At 38.1% G+C, this 22,617-nt stretch overlaps 2 protein-coding genes across 2 annotated transcripts in view; one reads left to right on the top strand and one right to left on the bottom strand.

Annotated features, from left to right (window-relative positions):
- The window catches only part of LOC113110609 (striatin-like), a 34,266-nt gene extending 19,208 nt beyond the window's left edge, over window positions 1-15,058 (bottom strand). The window contains exons 1-9 of the mRNA XM_026274720.1: window positions 14,972-15,058; window positions 8,529-8,654; window positions 8,278-8,409; window positions 7,225-7,491; window positions 6,328-6,513; window positions 5,799-5,942; window positions 4,309-4,419; window positions 4,128-4,226; window positions 3,025-3,152 (exon numbers count right to left, since the gene is read on the bottom strand). Of these exons, the coding sequence (XP_026130505.1) occupies window positions 3,025-3,152; window positions 4,128-4,226; window positions 4,309-4,419; window positions 5,799-5,942; window positions 6,328-6,513; window positions 7,225-7,491; window positions 8,278-8,409; window positions 8,529-8,654; window positions 14,972-15,058 (1,280 nt within the window). The remainder of the gene's footprint in view (window positions 1-3,024; window positions 3,153-4,127; window positions 4,227-4,308; window positions 4,420-5,798; window positions 5,943-6,327; window positions 6,514-7,224; window positions 7,492-8,277; window positions 8,410-8,528; window positions 8,655-14,971) is intronic.
- A 2,528-nt stretch (window positions 15,059-17,586) lies between these two features.
- LOC113111287 (replication factor C subunit 4) lies at window positions 17,587-21,569 on the top strand. Its single transcript, XM_026275909.1, has 11 exons — window positions 17,587-17,740; window positions 17,892-18,015; window positions 18,175-18,253; window positions 19,236-19,315; window positions 19,423-19,542; window positions 19,638-19,781; window positions 19,851-19,971; window positions 20,733-20,858; window positions 20,928-21,008; window positions 21,081-21,194; window positions 21,342-21,569. The coding sequence occupies exons 2-11, from the start codon at window positions 17,900-17,902 to the stop codon at window positions 21,435-21,437; spliced, it is 1,077 nt and encodes a 358-aa protein (XP_026131694.1). The 5' UTR covers window positions 17,587-17,740; window positions 17,892-17,899; the 3' UTR covers window positions 21,438-21,569.
- The last annotated feature ends 1,048 nt before the right edge of the window (window positions 21,570-22,617 follow it).

Below are 22,617 nucleotides of genomic sequence, written 5' to 3'. Positions count from 1 at the left end.
CACACGCACACTCACTCTCTCTCACACTCGTTCACTCACACTCACACTCTCTATCACTTGTTCACTCACTATCGTTCACTTATTCACTAACACACTCTCTCACTCGTTCACTCAATCACTCACACACACTTGTTCACTTACTCACTTACACACGCACACAGACACACACACACACACACACACACACACAATCACTCTCTGACTCATTCACTCACACTCACTCTCTCAAACACACACACACACACTCTCTCTCACTCGTTCACTCACACTCACTTGTTCACTCTTTCTCTCTCACTCGTTCACTCACACACTCACTCTCTCACTCATTCACTCACACTCTCACTCGTTTTCTCTCAAACTCTCTCTCTCTCTCTCTCGTTCGCTCACACCACTCTCTCTCTCACACTCGTTCACTCACACACACACTCTCTCACCAGTTCACTCACACTCATTCTCTCTCACTCACTCGTTCACTCACACTCACTCTCTCTCACTCGTTCACTCATCCTGTCTCTCTCACTCTTTCACTCACCCTCTCTCTCTCACTCGTTCACGCACACACTCTCTCACTCGTCACTCACACTCACTCTCTCCCACACTCCCTCACTCGTTAACTCACACTCTTTCTCTCACTCGCACACAAACTCTCACACACACACACTGTCTCTTTCTCTCACACACTAACTCTCTCTCACTCTCTCACACATTCACTCACTCTCTCTTTCGTTCACTCACACCCACTCACTCACTCTCTCGCACACACACACGCGCACTCACTTTCTCTCACAGACACTCTCTCTCACTCATTCACTCACTCACACTCTCACTCATTTACTCTCACTCACTCACTCGCACACAAATACACACACTCTGTCTCTCACACACTAACTCTCTCTCACTCGTTCACACACACACTCACACACTCTCACTCTCTCTTTCGTTCACTCACACCCACTCACTCACTCACTCGAACACAAACACATACACACACACACTCTCACAAACGCTCACACTCACGCACTCTCTCACACACCTCACACACACACTCTCTCGTTCACTCACTCTCTCTCACTCACTCGCTCACTCTCACTTGCTTGCACACACACACACTCTCACTCACACACACACTCACTCACTCTATCACACATTCACTCACTCTATCACACACACACACACACACTCACTTGCTCACATACACACACCCATTTACTTTCACTCGGTCGCTCACACACACACTCTCTCACTTGCTCACTCTCTCACACACGCCCGCTCACACAGAGATTATTTTATTTATTTTCCTCCAGTGAAAAGTGTTCTGGTCTGAATCAGGAGAGAAATCTGCACAGATCAAGCAGCGTTTAAACAGATCTAAACTAATCTGTGAGAGACAACAGCAGATGCACTTGTTCACTGGAGGAAGTGTTATTCTGGATTATAGACTCTGTGTGTTTGAGTTAAAATCATCTTAATGCTGGATGTGTTTCAGGTTTTGTCTTCTCCAGATGTTCACTGATGGACTGGAGTGCTGTGGATTATTGTGATGTTTTTATCAGACTCTCATTCTGACGGCACCCATTCACTGCAGAGCATCCACTGATGAGACACTGATGCAGTGCTACACTTCTACAAACCTGATGAAGACAAACTCATCCTGATCTTGGATAGACAGAGTGAACACATTTCCAGCTAATGTTTGGTTTTGATCGACGTACTACAACAGATTGAAACAGGACTGTAACTGTAATCTCTTCCTTCACAAGAGCGTCTGATCAACAGAGTTCAACCTCTTCAAAACTAAGAGCTGGTTTACACTGAGATCCCTCCACTCTAAAACTAAACGTTAAAGAGAAAGAATAATGATTTCTCAAGCAATCCAGTTGAATTAAATCAAGTTTTAAACATCACGAGTGAGTTAAAACCATAAATGATCTCAGACAATCATCACAGCTCACAGATGGATTCTTGCTTCTGCTCCAATCACGCTCATAACTCCACAAACAGTGTGAAAGTGCTGAGGAACACACACGTACCGTAAGATCAGCCATCTTTTCCACATACACGAACGCATAAAACCCCAGAAACACCAGCCACGGCACAAAACCAGCAGAAACCAGCTCAGATCCTCATGATTCCCTGAGAGAGCGGGCGAGTGACCAAGAGCTGCTTTCCTCTCTCTCTCTCGGAGAACAATAGCAGCCGGGACGCCCAAACCTGACGCAACAGACCCCCACCAGAGAAACACACCAGGGCTGATGGGTGGAGACCCGTGTGTGTGTGTGTGTGTGAGAGAGAAACACTTTCATCACATGTATGTTTATATACGGACGGGACACAATGGCCACACAATAACTCCAACTATAACAGTTCTAACCGTTAAAGTGTGTGTGTGTGCGTGTCTGTGTGTGTGTGTGTGTCTATGCGTGTGTGTCTGTGTCTGTCTGTGTGTGTGTGTCTGTGTGTGCGCGTGTGTCTGTGTGTGTCTGTGTGTGCGCGCGTGTGTGTGCGTGTGTGTCTGTCTGTGCTTGCTTGTGTGTGTGTGTGTGTGTGTGTGTGTGTCTGTGTGTGTGTGTGTGTGTGCGTGCATCTGTGTCTGTCTGTGTGTGTGTGTCTGTGTGTGTGCGTGTATCTGTGCGTGTGCGCGTGTGTGTGTGCGTGTGTGTGTGTGTGCGTGTGTGTCTGTCTGTGCGTGTGTGTGTGTGTGTGTCTGTGTGTGTGCGTGCGTCTGTGTGTGTGTGCGCGTGCGCGTGTGTGCATCTGTGTGTGTGTGTGTGTGTGTGTCTGTGTGTGTGCATCTGTGTGTGTGTGTGTGTGTGTGTGTCTGTGTGTGTGTGTGTCTGTCTGTGTCTGTGTGTGAGTGTGTGTGTGCGTGTCTGTGTGTGTGCGTGTCTGTGTGTGTGTGTGTGTGTGTGCGCGTGCGCGTGCGTGTGCGCATCTGTGTGTGTGTGTGTGTGTGTGTGTGTGTGCGTGTGCGTCTGTGTGTGTGCGTCTGTGTGTGTGCGTGTGTGTGTGTGTGTGTGTGTGTACCTGAGGCGTCTCTTGGCGAGGCTCTTGGAGCAGATTCTCTCCATGCTGCTCTGCAGGTTCAGGAGGGCGGTGATGGCCTGCTTCAGACACTCTTTATCCTCCTCATCCTCGCTCTTCTCCTCCAGTTGCTGCAGAGAGAAGAGAAACATCTGATCTCATTACTCTGAGTCTCACAAACTGGGCTTCAGCAGCTCACCCTAAAAACTAAGAACTCACTGAAAAACTACAATCTTACAATTCAAAATAAATAATAATTTATTAAATTAAAATATAAATATGAAAATTTATATTTGTACAAATTAAAACAACCAAAAACTTATAAAATTTATAAGATAAAAAAGTAAACAAAGAATTTAAATTAAGTGAATTAAATAATACACTAATTATTTAATAAAAACATTAATAAAAAAATAACAATAATTTAAGAAATAATAAAACACTGAAATTAATTAAACCAAAATTATGTAAAATTAAAATAATTTTAGACTACAAACAAAATAAGATACTAATTTAAAATGTGTTAAATCAAAAATATAATATATACAAATAATTTAAATTCAAATCAAAATAAAACGCTTACAAAAAAACTAATAATATAATAAAATAAATAATAATAAAATAATATATAATAAATAATTAAAAAAAAATCAAAATCGCTACTTTTTTTTGCTACAAATTAATTACATCATTACATTTTTTTATAAATATTTAATTTAAAAATAAACCCAAAGAACATAAATCAGTTAGTACAGTTAATGAACTCCTAAACATGCTAATTCAAATAATGTACAGATGAACACGTGAATGTGTTGTTAAACGAACATCTCGTCAGATCATGAGTACACACAGATATTTCTGATTTCAGCCGAGAGGTCTGTACAGGCGGCACAGATCTGCTGCGTTCTGCTCCATAATCCCTCAGAAAGAATCCGGGAAAGCAGCTTAGAGCCGCTGGGAATGCTGGGAATTCTGGAGCTCTGGAAGAGGCACATGACTCCAGACAGAAGCACTGATCCCAGATCCATAACAACAACACAGTGACTCAAACACTCCTGACATTACACGTTCATTTCAGGTGAGGTGCATTGTGGGATTGAACTCGCCTTCAGAATCTCGAAGTAATGCAGACAGTGGTAGAGGGGCGTGAGGAGTAACCGTGGCAACACGTACTGCACCGCCTCCTTGAAGCCTTCACAGATGGACTGAGACACAGACACAGACACAGACGGTCAGTTCACCTCCACACGGAGCTCAACACTCAGCACAACATCTGTGACCTCTGACCTGCAGGTACAGCGCCGCTCCGGGCTTGGACAGCTGACTCAGGAAGTGATCGTGGAAGCCGCTGCGCAGGATATCCTGTGCGTACGTCTCGTAGGGGTCAAAGGCCAGCTCCTGAAAATGGCCCACGCCTCAGAGTTAATCGACCACAGGAAACACACACACACACACACACACACACACTCCAAACACCACACACACACACACACACACACACAGAGAGACACACACACACACACACTCCAAACACCACACACACACACACACACGCACACAAACACACACACACACACTCCAAACACCACACACACACACACACACACACTCATCTTAGTAGCAGTGCTGAGTGATACCGCTTAAAAAATAAATTAATACATGAATTATAATAATTATTACTTTTACAAATATACATATATATTTTTGTAAATATAAGTTAGTTTTTAAATAAAATATATAAATGAGTTAAATGATTACTATTATTATTAAATAATAATTAAATTAAATAAAATATAGTATTATTAAATAAAAACATTTAATGATTAAATAATTATCAAACATTACTATTAATAAAAAAATAATTAAGAGGATGTAATAAAAAATTACATGAATGAAATAATTACTGTTATTATGGGTTGAAATTAATTATAATAAGAATTATAATAAGTAGTATTAAACAAAAATATTAAATTATTAAATAATTACTAAACATGCTATTACATTACATTAATTTATTTCTCTTATTATTATTATTATTATTATTATTATGGGTTGAACATTAAACAAATTTGACTATTAAATAAAAATATTAAATAATTATTAAGCATTGCTTTTATTTTAATTTAATTTTAATTTAAAATAGATTTTTTAAAAACTAATTTTAAAGTATTTTATTATGCAATATAATATTGTTAGGAAGAAAACAAATAAAATGTATTACATTAATACAATTTATGTACAAAAAATACATTATTATTATTAATTTAAAAATAACTTTAAAAGTGGTACTATTATATTATTATAAGTACAATAGATACATATCTTAATTTAATAATTTATAGTAAATTATGTTATTGTTTGATAATAAAGTGTAATAATAATAATAATAATAGTTATTCATTTAATTTAAATAATGTCAATATTGAAACAAATAATTTATTATAAATGATATTATCATTAAACCAAATAAATAAATGTAAAAGTAAATACATTTTAATATTAAATAAGTAAATTGAATAAATACTATTAATATTAATTAATGAACTACTTCGTAAGAATTTACAATATTTTCTGAAAACGATTGAAATTATTACTACAATTATTTTAACAAAACACTGAAAAATGTAATAATTTATTATAAAATGTATAATTTATTACAAATAATAATATTAATAAACCAAAGCTTTTTTATTGTTAAATATAATCCCAAATAAAAGGAACAGATTTTCCAGGCTAGGTCTGACTGTAGACACATCGTCTGTAGATCGGAGTCTGACCTCGGCCAGGTCCTCGAAGCAGTAGCCCACCAGCGGATGAGGACTGCCCTCGTCCGTCATCTCCACCGTGTCCTCGATCAACCCCAGCAGCTTCACCGTCACCTCGTGGATGTCCACGATCCGGCTGAAGATGTTCTCCACGTCCTGAAGGAACACAGCGCTCACGAGCGGCTCAAGATGTGCAGAACATATATACACAGCGGGTGAAGTACACACAGGGGGCTTCTGGGTGGGGAAAAATCCTCCAGTCCCACAATTCATCATTTCAGTGCATTTTAACCCTTTACAACAATGAGTGGGGGGGGGGGTGAAAACTTTAGTAATTTGGAGATCAGGGTATATTAACATATTTTGTCTTCTGGGAAACATGTAAGTATCTTCTGTAGCCTCCACTAAATAAAAAAATATGATATTTAGGCAAAATAAGATAAATCGCCATTTGGTTCAAAAGTTTTCACGCCCCGGGTCTTAACGCATGGTTTCTCTTCAGGAGCATCAGTGAGCGTCTGGAGGAGGAGGAGGGACTCACGTGAGGAGAGAACAGCATGGTGTTGGAGGCGAAGGGCTCACGGAAAACCTTGATGATGAGGTTCAGGTCGCGCAGATACTGACGCAGCTCCGCCATGAAGGCCTTCACCAGATCATAGTACATCTGCTCCTCAGCCGCCGACGGCTCCTCGTCCATCAGAGGAAACACACTGATGTCCTCCTCCACCTGGTGGAACATGTCCATCAGCACCTGGAAGCACAGCGACAGGGGCGGGGCTTGAGCCAGAGGTGGGCGGGGCCTGAGCGTGTCACAACACATCATCATGATCTCTACATCATCATTTTATAGTATTTTAATTAAATAATAATTATTTATTTTTTGTATTTTGTATTGAAAAATAAGGATAAAATTACAAAAAAATATTTTTAGATTATTTTATAAAATAAAAACAACTTTCTAAAGTAAAATAATAATATTTTTAATATTTGATTTTTTACAGTGAAATATTGCAATAATATTTCTTATTTTGTTTTTTTTGGTAATAATAATGCAGTTATCAATAAAAATATTACTACAATTATTATTATAAAACTAAAATAGAAAGTTTTTCAATTAATTTGGAATTAAACTGAATTGTTTTAATTTAAAAAGTAGCACTATTATTAATGATTATTGATTCGAATTTGAATTTATTTTTATTTGATCAGGGACAATGCACAAAAAAACATTAGTTTAAAAAAAGAGATGTCATGTGCCAGGTTATAGCAAAAAATGCTAATTTCCACCCGCAGTCCCTGGGGTGGAATTAATAAATTAATATTACTATTCTATTTTTCTTAAATACATAATTTTACAGTGAGTCGCTGTATTGTGCTGTTCTTCTGTATTCTGTATGTATATCCAGCAGTAGCAGCAGTGGTTGTTGTTAAACAGCACCTTGTCCGCACACATGGCCACAGTGATGTCCTGCTGCGAGATCTCATAGTGCCGGATGTTCCTCACGTAGTTTCCGGCCAGCTTCAGGATATCTGCAGAGATGTACTCCAGCACCGCCACGATGTACACCGACACCTGATGATCGATCTTATAACCCAGAACCTCCTGCAGGACACACACGAGCACAAGGACCTGAGTGAAGCCCTCTACTGACCTCCTCTGGACAGCAGCGGTACTGCACGACACTGACAGTTTCACAATTTGGCTCTGTATGCCACCAGAATAAAACCACGAAAATTTACATTAAATTGAAGTGTAATTACTAAAAAAATATATAACATAAAATGCTTAGGAATTAATATTAAAAATAATTATATTTATTATAGAACTGTGTCTTGAATATGTTTTGGTCAGCAGTTAAAATAATAAAAATTTGAGCTATTTTCCTAATAATATTTCTAATAATATCTAAACAATATCAATTATTATTATTATCACTAGTAGTTCTATTGTTACTATAGCAATAAAAATAATATTTGAAATTAAAAATAACATGAACTACAATATTATTAAATCAAATAAATACTTCATATTAGTATTATTATGATTAATTAAAATGAAAATATTATCGTTAAATCAAATAAATTAATTCATACTATCCTTATTAAAAACGAAAAAATAAAATAATGCATTATAAATGATAAATGATCATGAAACGAAAAAATTATTGATATTTTAACATTTTAAACAAATAACGGATCATTTAATACATGCATGAAATCAAATAAAGTAATACGTAAATAAAATTATTACTAATTAATAATAAAATTTGCATAAATACAATTTAAATGATAATATTGTAAAATTTATGAATTAAATTATTGCTTTATTATTCATTACAAATGAAAGTGCATTATAAATTCTAATAATATGATTTAGTAAAACATTATGAATTCTAATATGATTATTATTATTGTTAAATGAAAGTCATTATAATGAGATAATGCTGAACGCAGATGTGAGTGCAGGAGATGACTGTGCTGTGAGACGCACCTTGAGCAGCGGGTGGATCTTGTCGACAGGAAGTGCCAGCGGGCCCCTCCTCTTCCTCTTGTCGAGGGCGTTCTGAGCGTCGGCGATGGCCCATTTCTCGATGGGGTGCGGGAAACTCCTCTGAACACGCTCCTGAGGAACACAACATCACCATCACAGATAGTTTACAATAGTGATCTATCACAGAAATCAGATCAATATAGATCAAGATGTGTGAGTGTGTGTGTGTGTGTGTGTGTGTGTGTGTTGACCTCCACGTCCTGTACGGTGCGAGGCTGAGCCTGACAGAGGGTGTTGAGCAGCACCAGGATCAGACCCTCGATGTACTGCAGCGCCTCCTGCTGGGACGTCAGCTTCGGGTGCACCTGACTCAGCACCTGAGACACACACACACACACACACCGGATCAGAAATCAATTAAACACATGCAAAAATACAATTATATTAAAATATTAAAAACACAATCAAAATAAAGCACTGACCAAAAGTTTCCCATGAAAATTCAATTGTAAAGAAAAACACAAAACACTTAAGTTTATTAAACAAAAAAAATATATAAAATGTAAATAAATAAATTAATTAGGCAACATCCAAGCAACACAAATACCAACACACAACAAAATTACTAAAACTTTAACTAAAATAATAAAAAATAATTATAATAATAATTTCACATTTATATAAACTATAGACACATAAACACAAAAAAACTCAAATCTATTTAAAAATGACAACAAACTCACAACAATATTACTAAAACTTAAAAAGATTTAAATAAAAATGAAAAATATTTATAAAAAATATTTTTTTATATTACTAAAACTACTAAAATTAAAATAAAATGTAAAATGCAAAAGAGAGAATATTTATAAAAAACTACAACAGAAACAAAAGACAAAACAAATAAAACTAAAAATGACAAAAAACACAACTAAATTACTAAAACATTAAAACATAAAAACAGGAAGAAAAAATATAAAAACTACAATATTATCTCAAAGATACTAAATAAACTAGTGAGAACGCTCAAATCAGATGAGTGTCTTTATTCTCCCTCCCACCTGAGTGTGTGTGTGTGTGTGTGTGTGTGTGTGTGTGTGTGTGTGTGTGTGTGTGTGTGTGTGTGTGTGTGTGTGTGAGACAGAGTTCAGCTCCCACAATGAGATATTTGTACAATCGCAGTCTGAGGGATTGTGGGTTTTCTAGTGAAACGTGCCTGAGAACTTCTTCCTGTTGAGACATCGCTCAAACACAACACACACTCAGTTCCTCTGTGAGTCTCAGTGTGTGTTCATCAGATCCACAGCAGAGTGACGGACAGCTGTCAATCACTCCAGTGAGAGCACTGCAGGAGCAGCAGACCACACACACACACACACACACACACACTCTCTCACACACAGACACACACACACACACACACACACACACACACTCTCTCTATCACAAACACACACACAAACACACACTCTCTCACACACACACACACACACACACACACTCTCTCACACACAGACACACACACACACACACACACACACACACACTCTCTCTATCACAAACACACACACAAACACACACTCTCTCACACACACACACACACACACACACACACACACTCTCTCACACACACACACTCTCTCTCTCTATCACAAACACACACACACACACACTCTCTATCACAAACACACACACACACACACACAGACACACACACACACTCTCTCTATCACAAACACACACACAGACACACACACAGGTGTTAATTATAGGACCTAAAAACTCTACTTGTAATAACCTAGAACACTGTCTAAGACTTGATGGCTGCTCTGTCAATTCTTCGTCATCAGTTAGGAACCTAGGTGTGCTATTTGATCGCAATCTTTCCTTAGAAAGCCACGTTTCTAGCATTTGTAAAACTGCATTTTTCCATCTCAAAATATATCTAAATTACGGCCTATGCTCTCAATGTCAAATGCAGAAATGTTAATCCATGAATTTATGACTTCAAGGTTAGACTATTGTAATGCTTTATTGGGTGGTTGTTCTGCACGCTTGGTAAACAAACTACAGCTAGTCCAAAATGCAGCAGCAAGAGTTCTTACTAGAACCAGGAAGTATGACCATATTAGCCCGGTCCTGTCCACACTGCACTGGCTCCCTATCAAACATCGTATAGATTTTAAAATATTGCTTATTACTTATAAAGCCCTGAATGGTTTAGCACCTCAGTATTTGAATGAGCTCCTTTTACATTATACTCCTCTACGTCCGCTACGTTCTCAAAACTCAGGCAATTTGATAATACCTAGAATATCAAAATCAACTGCGGGCGGCAGATCCTTTTCCTATTTGGCGCCTAAACTCTGGAATAACCTACCTAACATTGTCCGGGAGGCAGACACACTCTTGCAGTTTAAATCTAGATTAAAGACCCATCTCTTTAACCTGGCTTACACATAACATACTAATATGCTTTTAATATCCAAATCCGTTAAAGGATTTTTAGGCTGCATTAATTAGGTAAACTGGAACCGGAACACTTCACATAACACCGTACTTTCTACATCATTAGAAGAATGGCATCTACGCTAATATTTGTCTGTTTCTCTCTTGTTCCGAGGTCACCGTAGCCACCAGATCCAGTCTGTGTCCAGATCAGAGGGTCACTGCAGTCACCCGGATCCAGTACGTATCCAGACCAGATGGTGGATCAGCACCTAGAAAGGACCTCTACTGCCCTGAAAGACAGCGGAGACCAGGACAACTAGAGCCCAGATACAGATCCCCTGTAAAGACCTTGTCTCAGAGGAGCACCAGGACAAGACCACAGGAAACAGATGATTCTTCTGCACAATCTGACTTTGCTGCAGCCTGGAATTGAACTACTGGTTTCGTCTGGTCAGAGGAGAACTGACCCCCCAACTGAGCCTGGTTTCTCCCAAGGTTTTTTTCTCCATTCTGTCACCGATGGAGTTTCGGTTCCTTGCCGCTGTCGCCTCTGGCTTGCTTAGTTGGGGTCACTTCATCTACAGCGATATCATTGACTTGATTGCAAATAAATGCACAGACACTATTTAAACTGAACAGAGATGACATCACTGAATTCAATGATGAACTGCCTTTAACTATCATTTTGCATTATTGAGACACTGTTTTCCTAATCAATGTTGTTCAGTGCTTTGACGCAATGTATTTTGTTTAAAGCGCTATATAAATAAAGGTGACTTGACTTACACACACACACACACACACACACACACAGGTCACGGAGGCAGAAAACACTACCCATCAGCAAACAGAACCTCAGATCTCAGATCATCTAGAGCAGGAAAATCTAATTAAATCATGTCAAATATAAAAGCAATCGAAACTAAACTAACTCCAAAAATCTTAAGAAATTATTGCAAGATAAAAAAAATCTAAATAAAACACTTATTAAAAGTTAAATAAATCATGTCAAATTAAAATGAGTAAATAACTGCAAAAAGAACCACTTGCTAATAATTAAATCATACAGATGTCAATTGCAAAAATTTTTAACAAAAATTAAAACAAGTAAATATTTTCAAATCTAGTAATCACAAATATTTAAAATTAAAATAAATTCATAATTTAATTTAAGATAATTTAATCATATATGTCAATTTTAAATATTAAAAAAAATCGAAATAAAGCATTAACTACTATTAACATCATACCAAAGTAAAACTAAAATGAATAAAACAATCTACATAAATATTTAATGAATTAAAGCACACAAATAAAAGTAAAAAAATTAAAAATAATATACTTCTTAAAAGTTAATTTAATCAATTAATATGAGGCATCAAACTAAAAAGCTCATCCTAAAACATATTTTAATAAAAAAATGTACAATTAAAATAAATAACTTTAAAAATTAAACCAATCATAACTGTCAGATTCACACATACGGGTCCTTCTGCATTTCTGATGGCCAGTATTAATCCTCAGCATTTCTCCCACCATCACCGTTTACTCGCTCCAGTTTCAGAAGGGTTCTCTCTTGACTAGCTCGTGTTTGTTAGCACTAGCTCGTGTTTGTTAGCACTAGCTCGTGTTTGTTAGCACTAGCTCGTGTTTGTTAGCACTAGCTCGTGTTTGTTAGCACTAGCTCGTGTGTGTTTGTTAGCACTAGCTCGTGTTTGTTAGCACTAGCTCATGTGTGTTTGTTAGCACTAGCTCATGTGTGTTTGTTAGCACTAGCTCATGTGTGTTTGTTAGCACTAGCTCATGTGTGTTTGTTAGCACTAGCTCATGTGTGTTTGTTAGCACTAGCTCATGTGTGTTTGTTAGCACTAGCTCATGTGTGTTTGTTAGCACTAGCTCATGTGTGTTTGTTAGCACTAGCTCATGTGTGTTTGTTAGCACTAGCTCATGTGTGTTTGTTAGCACTAGCTCATGTGTGTTTGTTAGCACTAGCTCATGTGTGTTTGTTAGCACTAGCTCATGTGTGTTTGTTAGCACTAGCTCGTGTTTGTTAGCACTAGCTCATGTTTGTTAGCACTAGCTCGTGTTTGTTAGCACTAGCTCATGTTTGTTAGCACTAGCTCATGTATGTTTGTTAGCACTAGCTCAGACTCACAGCAGTGTCCAGTGTTTATCAGACATGACACAAACCTGACTGAATCAACTGAGCACTGGATGTCTCTGAATCTAAATGTAGCGCTGGTGTTTTATATGAAAGTATCTTTGAAGAGCTGTGATTATTTGTTTCCAGTCGTTGCTGTGGAAACCGCTTTATCTCTGTCCAGCTGCGCCTCCTGCTGGCACACGATCAATCTGCAGTGTGTGTCAGTAACAGAGCTTCACAGCTGTGTGGAGCCATGCATTATTATTATTATTACTCTCCATTGGGCTGCTACTTCTATAACTATCTTCTAAAATAATCAGTTACTCAAACTCAACAATAAATCTGCATCATACATGTTATTTTTAATGGGATTAACAAAATATAATGGTCAGTTTTTTGTGTATAAAGTGAGAAGTCAATAAGTGCTTTGGAAAACGTTTCTTTAATTTGCAGCTAAACACACGAACTGAAGATGAGCAGCGTCCACCGACCGTCACCGAACACCAGAACAGACACAACACACTTGAGTTAATCAGACTGCTGACGAGCTTAACGAGCACAGACATCAGCTGACTGACCAAAGATCATGTGACCCACGCATTAAAGCAACAGCACACTTAATATCAATCTATCCTCAGATCATCAGAGATCATAGCACTGCATCATGCTCTGCAGTGAATGGGTGCCGTCAGAATGAGAGTCTGATAAAAACATCCCAATAATCCACAGCACTCCAGTCCATCAGTGAACATCTGGAGAAGACAAAACCTGAAACACATCCAGCATTAAGATGATTTTAACTCAAACACATAGAGTCTATAATCCAGAATAACACTTCCTCCAGTGAACAAGTGCATCTGCTGTTGTCTCTCACAGATTAGTTTAGATCTGTTTAAACGCTGCTGGATCTGTGCAGATTTCTCTCCTGATTCAGACCAGAACACTTTTTCACTGGAGGAAGTGTTATTATGGATTATAGACTCTACGTGTTTGAGTTAAAAGCGTCTGAATGGATTGTGCATGAGGGCTAACACGCAGCCCGTGAGCAGAGAGTTCTGAGTTTTGCTGTTGCTAAGGATTCAGTGTCACAGAAGGAAGCAAGAAACGTGAAGAAGCTGCCAAGAACAGTGAGTGTGAGCTGAAACTGCATCCAGAGCGCCGCCATCTTGGATCGACACACAGCAGATCAGCAGCTGTCCATCAGAGCCAGACCTCGTCCACAGCGGAGCTCGAATACACCAGTCAGACAGCTCCAGCCCTTCCAACATTCATCATCTGTCACTTTGCATATATTCTGTCATCTACAGGCTTGTCAGAACACCTCACAGGTTTCCTCAGAAGTCTCAATATAACACACGAATCACTTCAACCTACAACTTACTAGAACAGATCCCAGCTGCTCTATAGTGTTATAAATGCACCGATATCTGCAGCATTAAACTCAACTTGATTCAAACTGATATCGGATTCATTCCTCGATGACAGACGTTCGTTCGTTTCGTTCAGTTCTCAAGACTTTCCCCTCGCAAGACTTTTTAAGGCCATAGTTTGTGGAAATATGTCTTAAGTGAGCGTAAAAGATGAGAAAGAACAACAAAGATGTGCATGTGTTCCTGATTATTAATATTAGTAACAATACATTGCATGGGTCAAAATTATGCATTCCTCTTTTATGCCAAAAATCATTAGGATATTAAGTAAAGATCATGTTCCATGAAGATATTTAGTAAACTTCCTACTGTAAATATATCAAAACTTAATCATTGATTAGTAATATGCATTGCTAAGAATTCTTTTGAACAACTTTAAAGATGATTTTCTCAATATTTAGATTTTTTTGCTCCCTCAGATTCCAAATTTTCAAATAGTTGTATCTCAGACAAATATTGTCCTCCGAACAAACCACACATCACTGGAGAGATCATTTAAAACTCTCAATTTCATAAAGCTGACCCTTATGACTGGTTTGTGCTGCAATCTTCTGATGTAGGCCTGATCAAATAAACCAATCTGTCATGTTTACTCGCAACACCAAGGTCGTGGGTTCGAGTCCCAATATAGCGGATGTGACGTGTGCTGATTGATTGACAGCTGTCTCACCTTGTTGAGTGATGGCACCAGCAGTCCTCTCCATTTGGGCGCGTTCTCCTCACTGTAGAAATCATACTGGAGGGGCGGAGCCTGCATGATGTGTGTGTGTGTGTGTGTATGTGTGTGTGTGTCACATCCAGCTGATCCGACACACCTGAGGAGGAGGAGGAAGAGCACACCTGTCTAATGTGACCATCGCATCCTCCTGAGGTGCTCCAGCGTGTGTTATCGATCAGATATCGATCCTGAGGCGATCAGTGCGCGCACATCTCCTCAGATATCGATCAGGTATCGATCAGCTCGATCAGGCTCGTCTCGGTGGGACTCCAATCACAGAAAGGATCCTTTAGTCGGGTTCCGCCGTGTTTTGATCAGATCTCGGTGTATTATTGATCCGCGTTCATTCGGGCGGTTCATGAACATGCGCAATAATTCGCCTCAGAAAACCCTCCGCTTTCGCCGCGTCCCGCGTCACCGAGCCTCGCGCCGCTCCTTGAGATCCGCCACGAGCGCGCGAGCACCGGATGAACCGCGAGAGTCCACACCGAGAGGAAACACCGAGGGTGTAAACGAAGAGACTCTCCGCGGTTTGAAAGAGACGAAGCAAAAACACTGTGCGTGTGATGACGCAATGACGCACGGGCGGCGCAGGCGAACTAACTGATCGCCGATCACTCCTTCAGCAGGAAAATCCAGCGTAAAACAATATATATCACATTTAGCGAGGATATTAATGTGAGATACGAAATATACATTAGCAAAAAAACAAGAGCTTGAGCCCTTTGAACAGTGTTTTTGAAAAATGACAATAGTTTGGATACACTCCGTGATTTAGATTTCAGATACGACACTGATTTTTAGATTTTAATTCGCTTTATCTCTGCTGTGGAGCTGTTCCGAGGGTGATGACGTAATGACGTCAGACAGAACTAACGGAGCGCAGGGACGCCGATCGCAGATCACTCCCATCACTGCAACGCATTAATCTAATATAGTATAGTAGAGTATTTCTAGTACTGTACTGTTGTATTATTATTGTAACCTAACTTTTAAATGAGTTTTAATAAGTTTTTATTTATTTTAATCTATTCATTTATCTTATTCATCTTATTTTTATTACACATTTATTTTCTAATATAATTTGTTATTTTTATTTTTTTAAAGGTATTTAATTTAATATTTTAATATTTGCATTATTTCATCATTACAATTGATTTATTTGAACACAAATTGGCATTATTATTTATTTCAAAGTATTTATTTTAATCTTTTATTATACATTTTCTTACTATAGTATAATTTATTTACAATATTTATTTAATAATTAATCAATATAAAAATTGTATTTATTGAATTAATTTGAATACATTTAGTTAGCTAGTGTGTTATTACACTTTATATCTTTAATTTGCTTTCTATTATTCCTATCTTTATCTATTCTTTCATTTTTATCTTATTTTTATTTTATTTATTTTTTATTTCAATCTATTCACTTATTTTACAGTTAGGATAATTCAATAATTTGTTGTATTATTAATTTTCTACAAACATCCAGTTTTTTTCAAAACCCTTGTTCTAGGTCACCTCAAGGTTTCTTCATTAGCAGAAATAAGTGCTCACTATTCTTATGTAATAACATCTTTAGTAAAAATCCTCAAAAAATGAAATCAACTTTTTAGGTTGAGTTCGGTTAGTCTAATGCATTTTATGAACACGGAACGATCATATGGCTTCGAAGTAAATATTCCTGTCTGTGGGGCATCATTACGAACAATATTAATGTTATTATGATTACAAACCAGCGTCATTTGATCGAAACCATAGGCTGTGTCCAAATTCAGGGTCTACATCCTTCGGAGGACGCATTTGAAGGATGTTACGTCACAGCGCCGCGACGAAGGCTGTCCAAATTCGTAGGATCCTTCAAATGCGGCCCACAAATGCGTCCTCCTTTTCCCCGAATTCGAAGGATGGGTGTGATGGATCCTTTCGCGTCCTACCTATCCCATAATTCTTTTCGGCAGGACGAAGCGAGCGGTAGCGGAGTGGGGGAGGAGTATTATTTTCGATGTTTTTTTAAAAAACTGGCTTTTCAAAAATATATATTTTCAGTGGTTTTCTAGTTAGGCATTTTGTTTTAGCATTAAGCATTTTTTTTTTTTTACATGTGTACGTGTATATGTAAAAAAAAAAAACGTTTACTTTCGTAAACTAGCTTCTTCCTTACTGCCTGTGTGAATATCCCCTTACACACAGCTTATTTGTTAGTGATTGAAGCTGTTTTAACGCTTCTAAGGACGAAAGAGCAGACAGAAGTGTTTATAAAGCTCCGGGGAGAGAACGATGAGCTCTTCACCCGCTTCTTGCTTGGCGCTGTCACGGTTGCTAGGCGACAGGATATGAGCAACGGTTAAGGGAGGGAACTGAAAGAAGGGTAGGCTGTCCAAATTCACAAACACCGACTTCCGGTTTTTGCGGTCGTCGGAGGACCCATCCTCCTTCAACCGGGTAGGAAGGATCCTAAGGAGGATGCAGACCCTGAATTTGGACACAGCTATAGACTGTAAGATCGAAACCGCTGATCACGTGATCACGAGCCGCTGTCACTCACGTCTGAGGCGCGCGCTTGTGACGTAAAACGTGCCGACGTCATCATGTGCGCGACTGGCGGGAATCCTACGCGGCTCGCGGTCTGTCAACAACTTCAGGAGCGAGTTTGATTCGCGAATATTTGATCATAAAGTGATTTATTCTGATTTCTCCTCGCGTCAGCATCAGGTGAGCACGTCTAATAACAGATAGTTTTGTGTTTGTGGACGGAGACTGCGGCTTCAAGATGAATTCTGACTCTAATGACGATGATGAAGTCCAGATAAATATCATCAATGAATATCAAAACGGCTAATAAATAAGAATGTGCTGTTGACAGGAGGAGACATGCAGGCGTTTCTGAAAGGATCTTCGTCACAGAGTGTAAAAGCTCAGAAACCGTCCTCTTCATCATCTTCATCAGCTGCAGAGAAGAAGAAGAGCGCGCCCTGGGTGGAGAAATAGTGAGCCTTAATCATCTTTACACACACTAAAACTTCTACTGAGCTTTACACTGATCCAACGTGACGATGAAGACTTATATATATATATCAGACACTTCTGAAGCTTCTATTCATCAAAGAAACACGAGAAAATTATATTTCTGGTGTGTGTGTGTGCAGCAGGCCGAAGTGTGTGGATGAAGTAGCCTTCCAGGAGGAGGTGGTTGCAGTACTGAAGAAGTCTCTAGAGGGCGCTGATGTGCGTGACGCTCGGTGATCACATGACATCTCACAACCAATCAGCAGCTTCCTCTCGTCATACACTGAATACATATCACAAAAAAACATGCACACTCCTTAACAACAGTTGAAACAAAATAACCATTAACCTCAATAAAATGTATGTTTCTGTATTATATTAGTTGCCAAAGCAACATTTCTAAATTGTAGTCTAAGTACTAAAACACAGTATACAATTTTTGTTATTTTTATTTTGATTAGTTGTCAAGTCAAATGTCAAAATGTTCATTAAGTTGAACTTGAAGTACTGAAATTACTAAAGCAAAATATAAAACCCTTAAACTTTTTCTATTTTAATTAGTTGCCAAGGAAAAACTTCTCATTTTAATTAAAGTACTAAAACACTCTCTCTCTCTCTATCTCATGTAACTGTTTTATTCCAATCAGTTGCCAACGTTAATTTCTAAAAATTATTAAAACCCAAACGGATATTAAAAACATAAACAAAATATCTCAAACTCTTGATTTGGAAAAAAAAAAAAAAAATGTCAGAATAAAAAGTGCTGAAGTATTAAAAGATTTACATTTCAATTATGTGCCAAGACGGTTCAAAGTTTCGGTTTTAAGTTGAAGTATTATTAATAAAACCTACATTTGTCTTATTTTATTTAATTGCCAAAGCATAAAAGGTGAGACATTTCTGCACACAGAAATGAGTAAAATTAAGGAGGAAATGTAACATGTCAAATGAAAAAGTAATTCTAAATATGAATATAGTTGACATCAGTGACACTGTTGGATGAAACCAACACTTGACCTCATGTTTTCTTCAGTAGAGCTGTACGTTCAGCTCGTTTATAAATGATCAACTCTACACACTTCCTGATCTGATCTGAACACTGACTCCTGTTTCTTCTCTTATTATCCTGCTGTGATCTGAACCACATTACATGAAATCCAGATTATGAATCTTTTAAAAGTGATGTTAAATGTGTTTGCAGCTGCCCAACCTGCTGTTTTATGGCCCTCCTGGAACCGGAAAGACGTCCACCATCCTAGCGGCCGCCAGAGAGCTTTATGGGTAAGTGTCCTGACTCTTACACCTGTCACAATAACAACTTGACAGGCCTCCTGACGCTGACTCAGAGACGTGTGTGTGTGTGTGTGTGTGTGTGTGCGCGCGCTCAGGCCCGAGCTGTACCGTCAGAGGGTGCTGGAGCTGAATGCGTCTGATGAGCGAGGGATACAGGTGATCCGAGAGAAGGTGAAGCGCTTCGCACAGCTGACCGCAGCCGGAGCACGTCCAGAGTGAGATGAGCCTCCAGCCAATCAACACGAGCGTCAGCTCTAATATACACCGTGATAAAGGTCTATTCCGACTGTGTTTGCTCTCTGACCCGCAGCGGGAAGCCCTGTCCTCCGTTTAAGATCATCATCCTGGACGAGGCGGACTCGATGACCGGTGCAGCTCAGGCGGCTCTCAGACGCACCATGGAGAAAGAGTCTCGCACCACACGCTTCTGCCTCATCTGCAACTACGTCAGCCGGTCCGTGTGAGCCACCAGCAATCCCATGAGCCTCTGCTGTGCACAGACTAACTCCTGCTGTCTCCACAGGATCATTGAGCCGCTGACCTCCAGATGCTCCAAGTTCCGCTTCAAACCGCTGGCCAATGACATCCAGCAGGAGCGACTGCTGCAGATCTGTGGGAAGGAGAACCTGAAGTACACCGCAGAGGTGATGGAGGGGTTAATACACACCTTCCTCTAGTTATTCTATTCATTGTGTTCTGTGTGTTTGTTAGAAAAGTGTAGTTTTTAAAATAGATTTAAACTTCTTATTATAACATAAAAGATGTTTAAAGTTGGGTTTTGGGACATTATGCTTTAGCACAGTATCTATTAAATGAACAAGTTTTATTACATTTTTATTTCATCTTTTACATTTGTAATTTAAATTTGTTTTAATTTGTATTTTTTTTCTTTTTTGTGTTTTTAAAATAACATTTTCATTTATTATTTAATCTCTTATATTTTTTATTTTATTTCTTAAATTTGTTAGATTTTTCTTCCTTTTTGTAACTTTTATTAGCATTTTTAAAATTGTTTAATTTATTTGATTCATCTATTGTATATTTTGCAATTTAAATGTTTTTATTTGATGTAATATTTCTTTAATTATTTTTATTTTGGTTGGTAATGAAAAAATCCCAATTACTTTTCACCAAAATGTTTGTTTAAATTATTTTACTTACATCTTTATTCTTTTTAATTGATAAATTGATTTTCTTTTCTTTTTTTTTTTGTTTATTTTCTTTTTTTTTGTTTATCCCAATTATCTGCATTCATTTAAAAGTTTTTTTTCCTTTTTTATTTAATCATTATTTAAATGAATTCATTATTTTGTTTATTTAAAACATTTGTTTAAAGTTTTGTTTTTATTCCTGTATTTTTGTTGTGATATTGTGAATTTAACAGATATTTGTCTGTGTGCGGCAGGGCATCGAGGCGCTGGTGAAGGTGTCGGAGGGAGATCTCAGGAAGGCCATAACTTACCTCCAGAGCGCCTCCAGACTCAACACTGATCAAGAGATCACGGAGCAGATCATCGTGGAGATCGCTGGGGTGAGGGAACCGTCCTGACGCAGATGGAGCGTCTCAGTAACACATCCTAACACTCCCACTCTGTTCCAGGTGGTTCCTCCCAAAGTGATCGAGGCGCTCCTCCAGATCTGCTACAGAGGCACGTTTGAGAAGCTGGAGCTCGCTGTGAAGGTCAGTCATCTCTGAGGGGTTTCCCTGCAGCTCTGCAGCTCTGATCTAGAACCCTTCTCTTGATCTGTGCAGGACATGATCGATCAGGGATACGCCGCCAACAACATCCTCAGCCAGTTACACGACGTCATCATCGACGAGAAGCTGAGCGACAAGCAGAAGTCTGTCATCACTGAGAAGATGGCTGTAAGTTTGTTTTGTCAAAGTGAAAGCACAATCTGCTGGATCTGTTGATCAAGTCTGTTTCTTCAGACGATCAGCTGCTGATCCGGTGTTTATTAACATCACACGGTGAGATTCTGATGTTAAATCTCTAGTGTTTGTGTGTTTCAGGAGGTGGATAAGTGTCTGTCAGACGGCGCAGACGAGTATCTGCAGTTACTCAGTCTCTGCTCCGTCATCATGCAGCAGGCCACACACAGCTCCTGAGCGACCAATCAGCTGCTCCGTCACACCTGAGCGACCAATCAGCTCTGGCGCTGATTCCACACACGCCTGCGTAGACTGTTGTTTTCAACTTTTGAACATGTAAAGTTTGTAATTAAAAACCGTTCTTTCTAATATGTGTTGTGCGGTGTTTTTAATCACTTAAAGGGTCAATTCATTTAAAAAATAGAATTCTGTTTGCTTGTCCCCATTGACTTCTATACTATCTCAATGGCTACAAGCAGCTGTTTGGTTTCCCACATTCTTCAAAATATCTTCTTTTGTGTTCAGCTGAAAAAAAGAAACCACTTCAGAGTAAGCATGGGTACAGTTACATAAAGACTGAAGTTTTGTGTACAAATTATGTTTTGGAAATGATCCCTGGTGACAGATCACAAAATTGACTTGTATTATTAATGCCCGGCCAGTAGGTGGCGATGACACAACAAACATCACACATGATAATAGTTTTGTATTTTATATGGAGATAACTAAAGTTAACACCCCCCAAATAATTACAGAACCCTTTAATATTTTCAAAATATCGTAATTAGTACTGTCAAACGATTTATTGCATGCAAAATAGTTCGTTTGCATAATATATGTTCTGTGTATATTTATGTATATATAAATATTCACACAATTTATTTATAAAATATTTGTATTTACGTGTCTATATATATATTTGTAAAATAAATTATATCTGTTTAGTTATTTAATATATAAACATATGTTCCTGAAATATATACAGGCATGTGTGTGTATGTATTTATAATTATACATAATAAATATACACAGAACACACAGATTATGTAAACAAAAACTTTTATTTTGTATGCAATTGTTTGACATCATTAATATTTTTATTTACTTATAATTATTTATAATGTAAACATTATTTATAAATCAAAATCTAAATAATTATGATCGCTTATTTAAATTCTAAATAATTATAACTATATTTGATATATAATTATTATATAAAAATATTTCCTTTGTACAGACAAAATCCTAGTTTTCTACGCTTTCATTTAAACTCTTTGAATTCTTATTATTATTTATTATTATTATTATTCATGTAACTGGTAAAAGTTTTGTCGTCAGCTGGCCTGTAGTCTCAGATGGGTCTGTTTCTGGAGCGTGTGTTGATCAGTCCCAGCACTGAGAAAGCACTCGCTGCCGC

Source organism: Carassius auratus, chromosome 11, assembly GCF_003368295.1.
Source record: "Carassius auratus strain Wakin chromosome 11, ASM336829v1, whole genome shotgun sequence".
Taxonomy (NCBI): Eukaryota; Metazoa; Chordata; class Actinopteri; order Cypriniformes; family Cyprinidae; genus Carassius; species Carassius auratus.
This window is presented reverse-complemented; position numbering and strand designations above follow the sequence as displayed.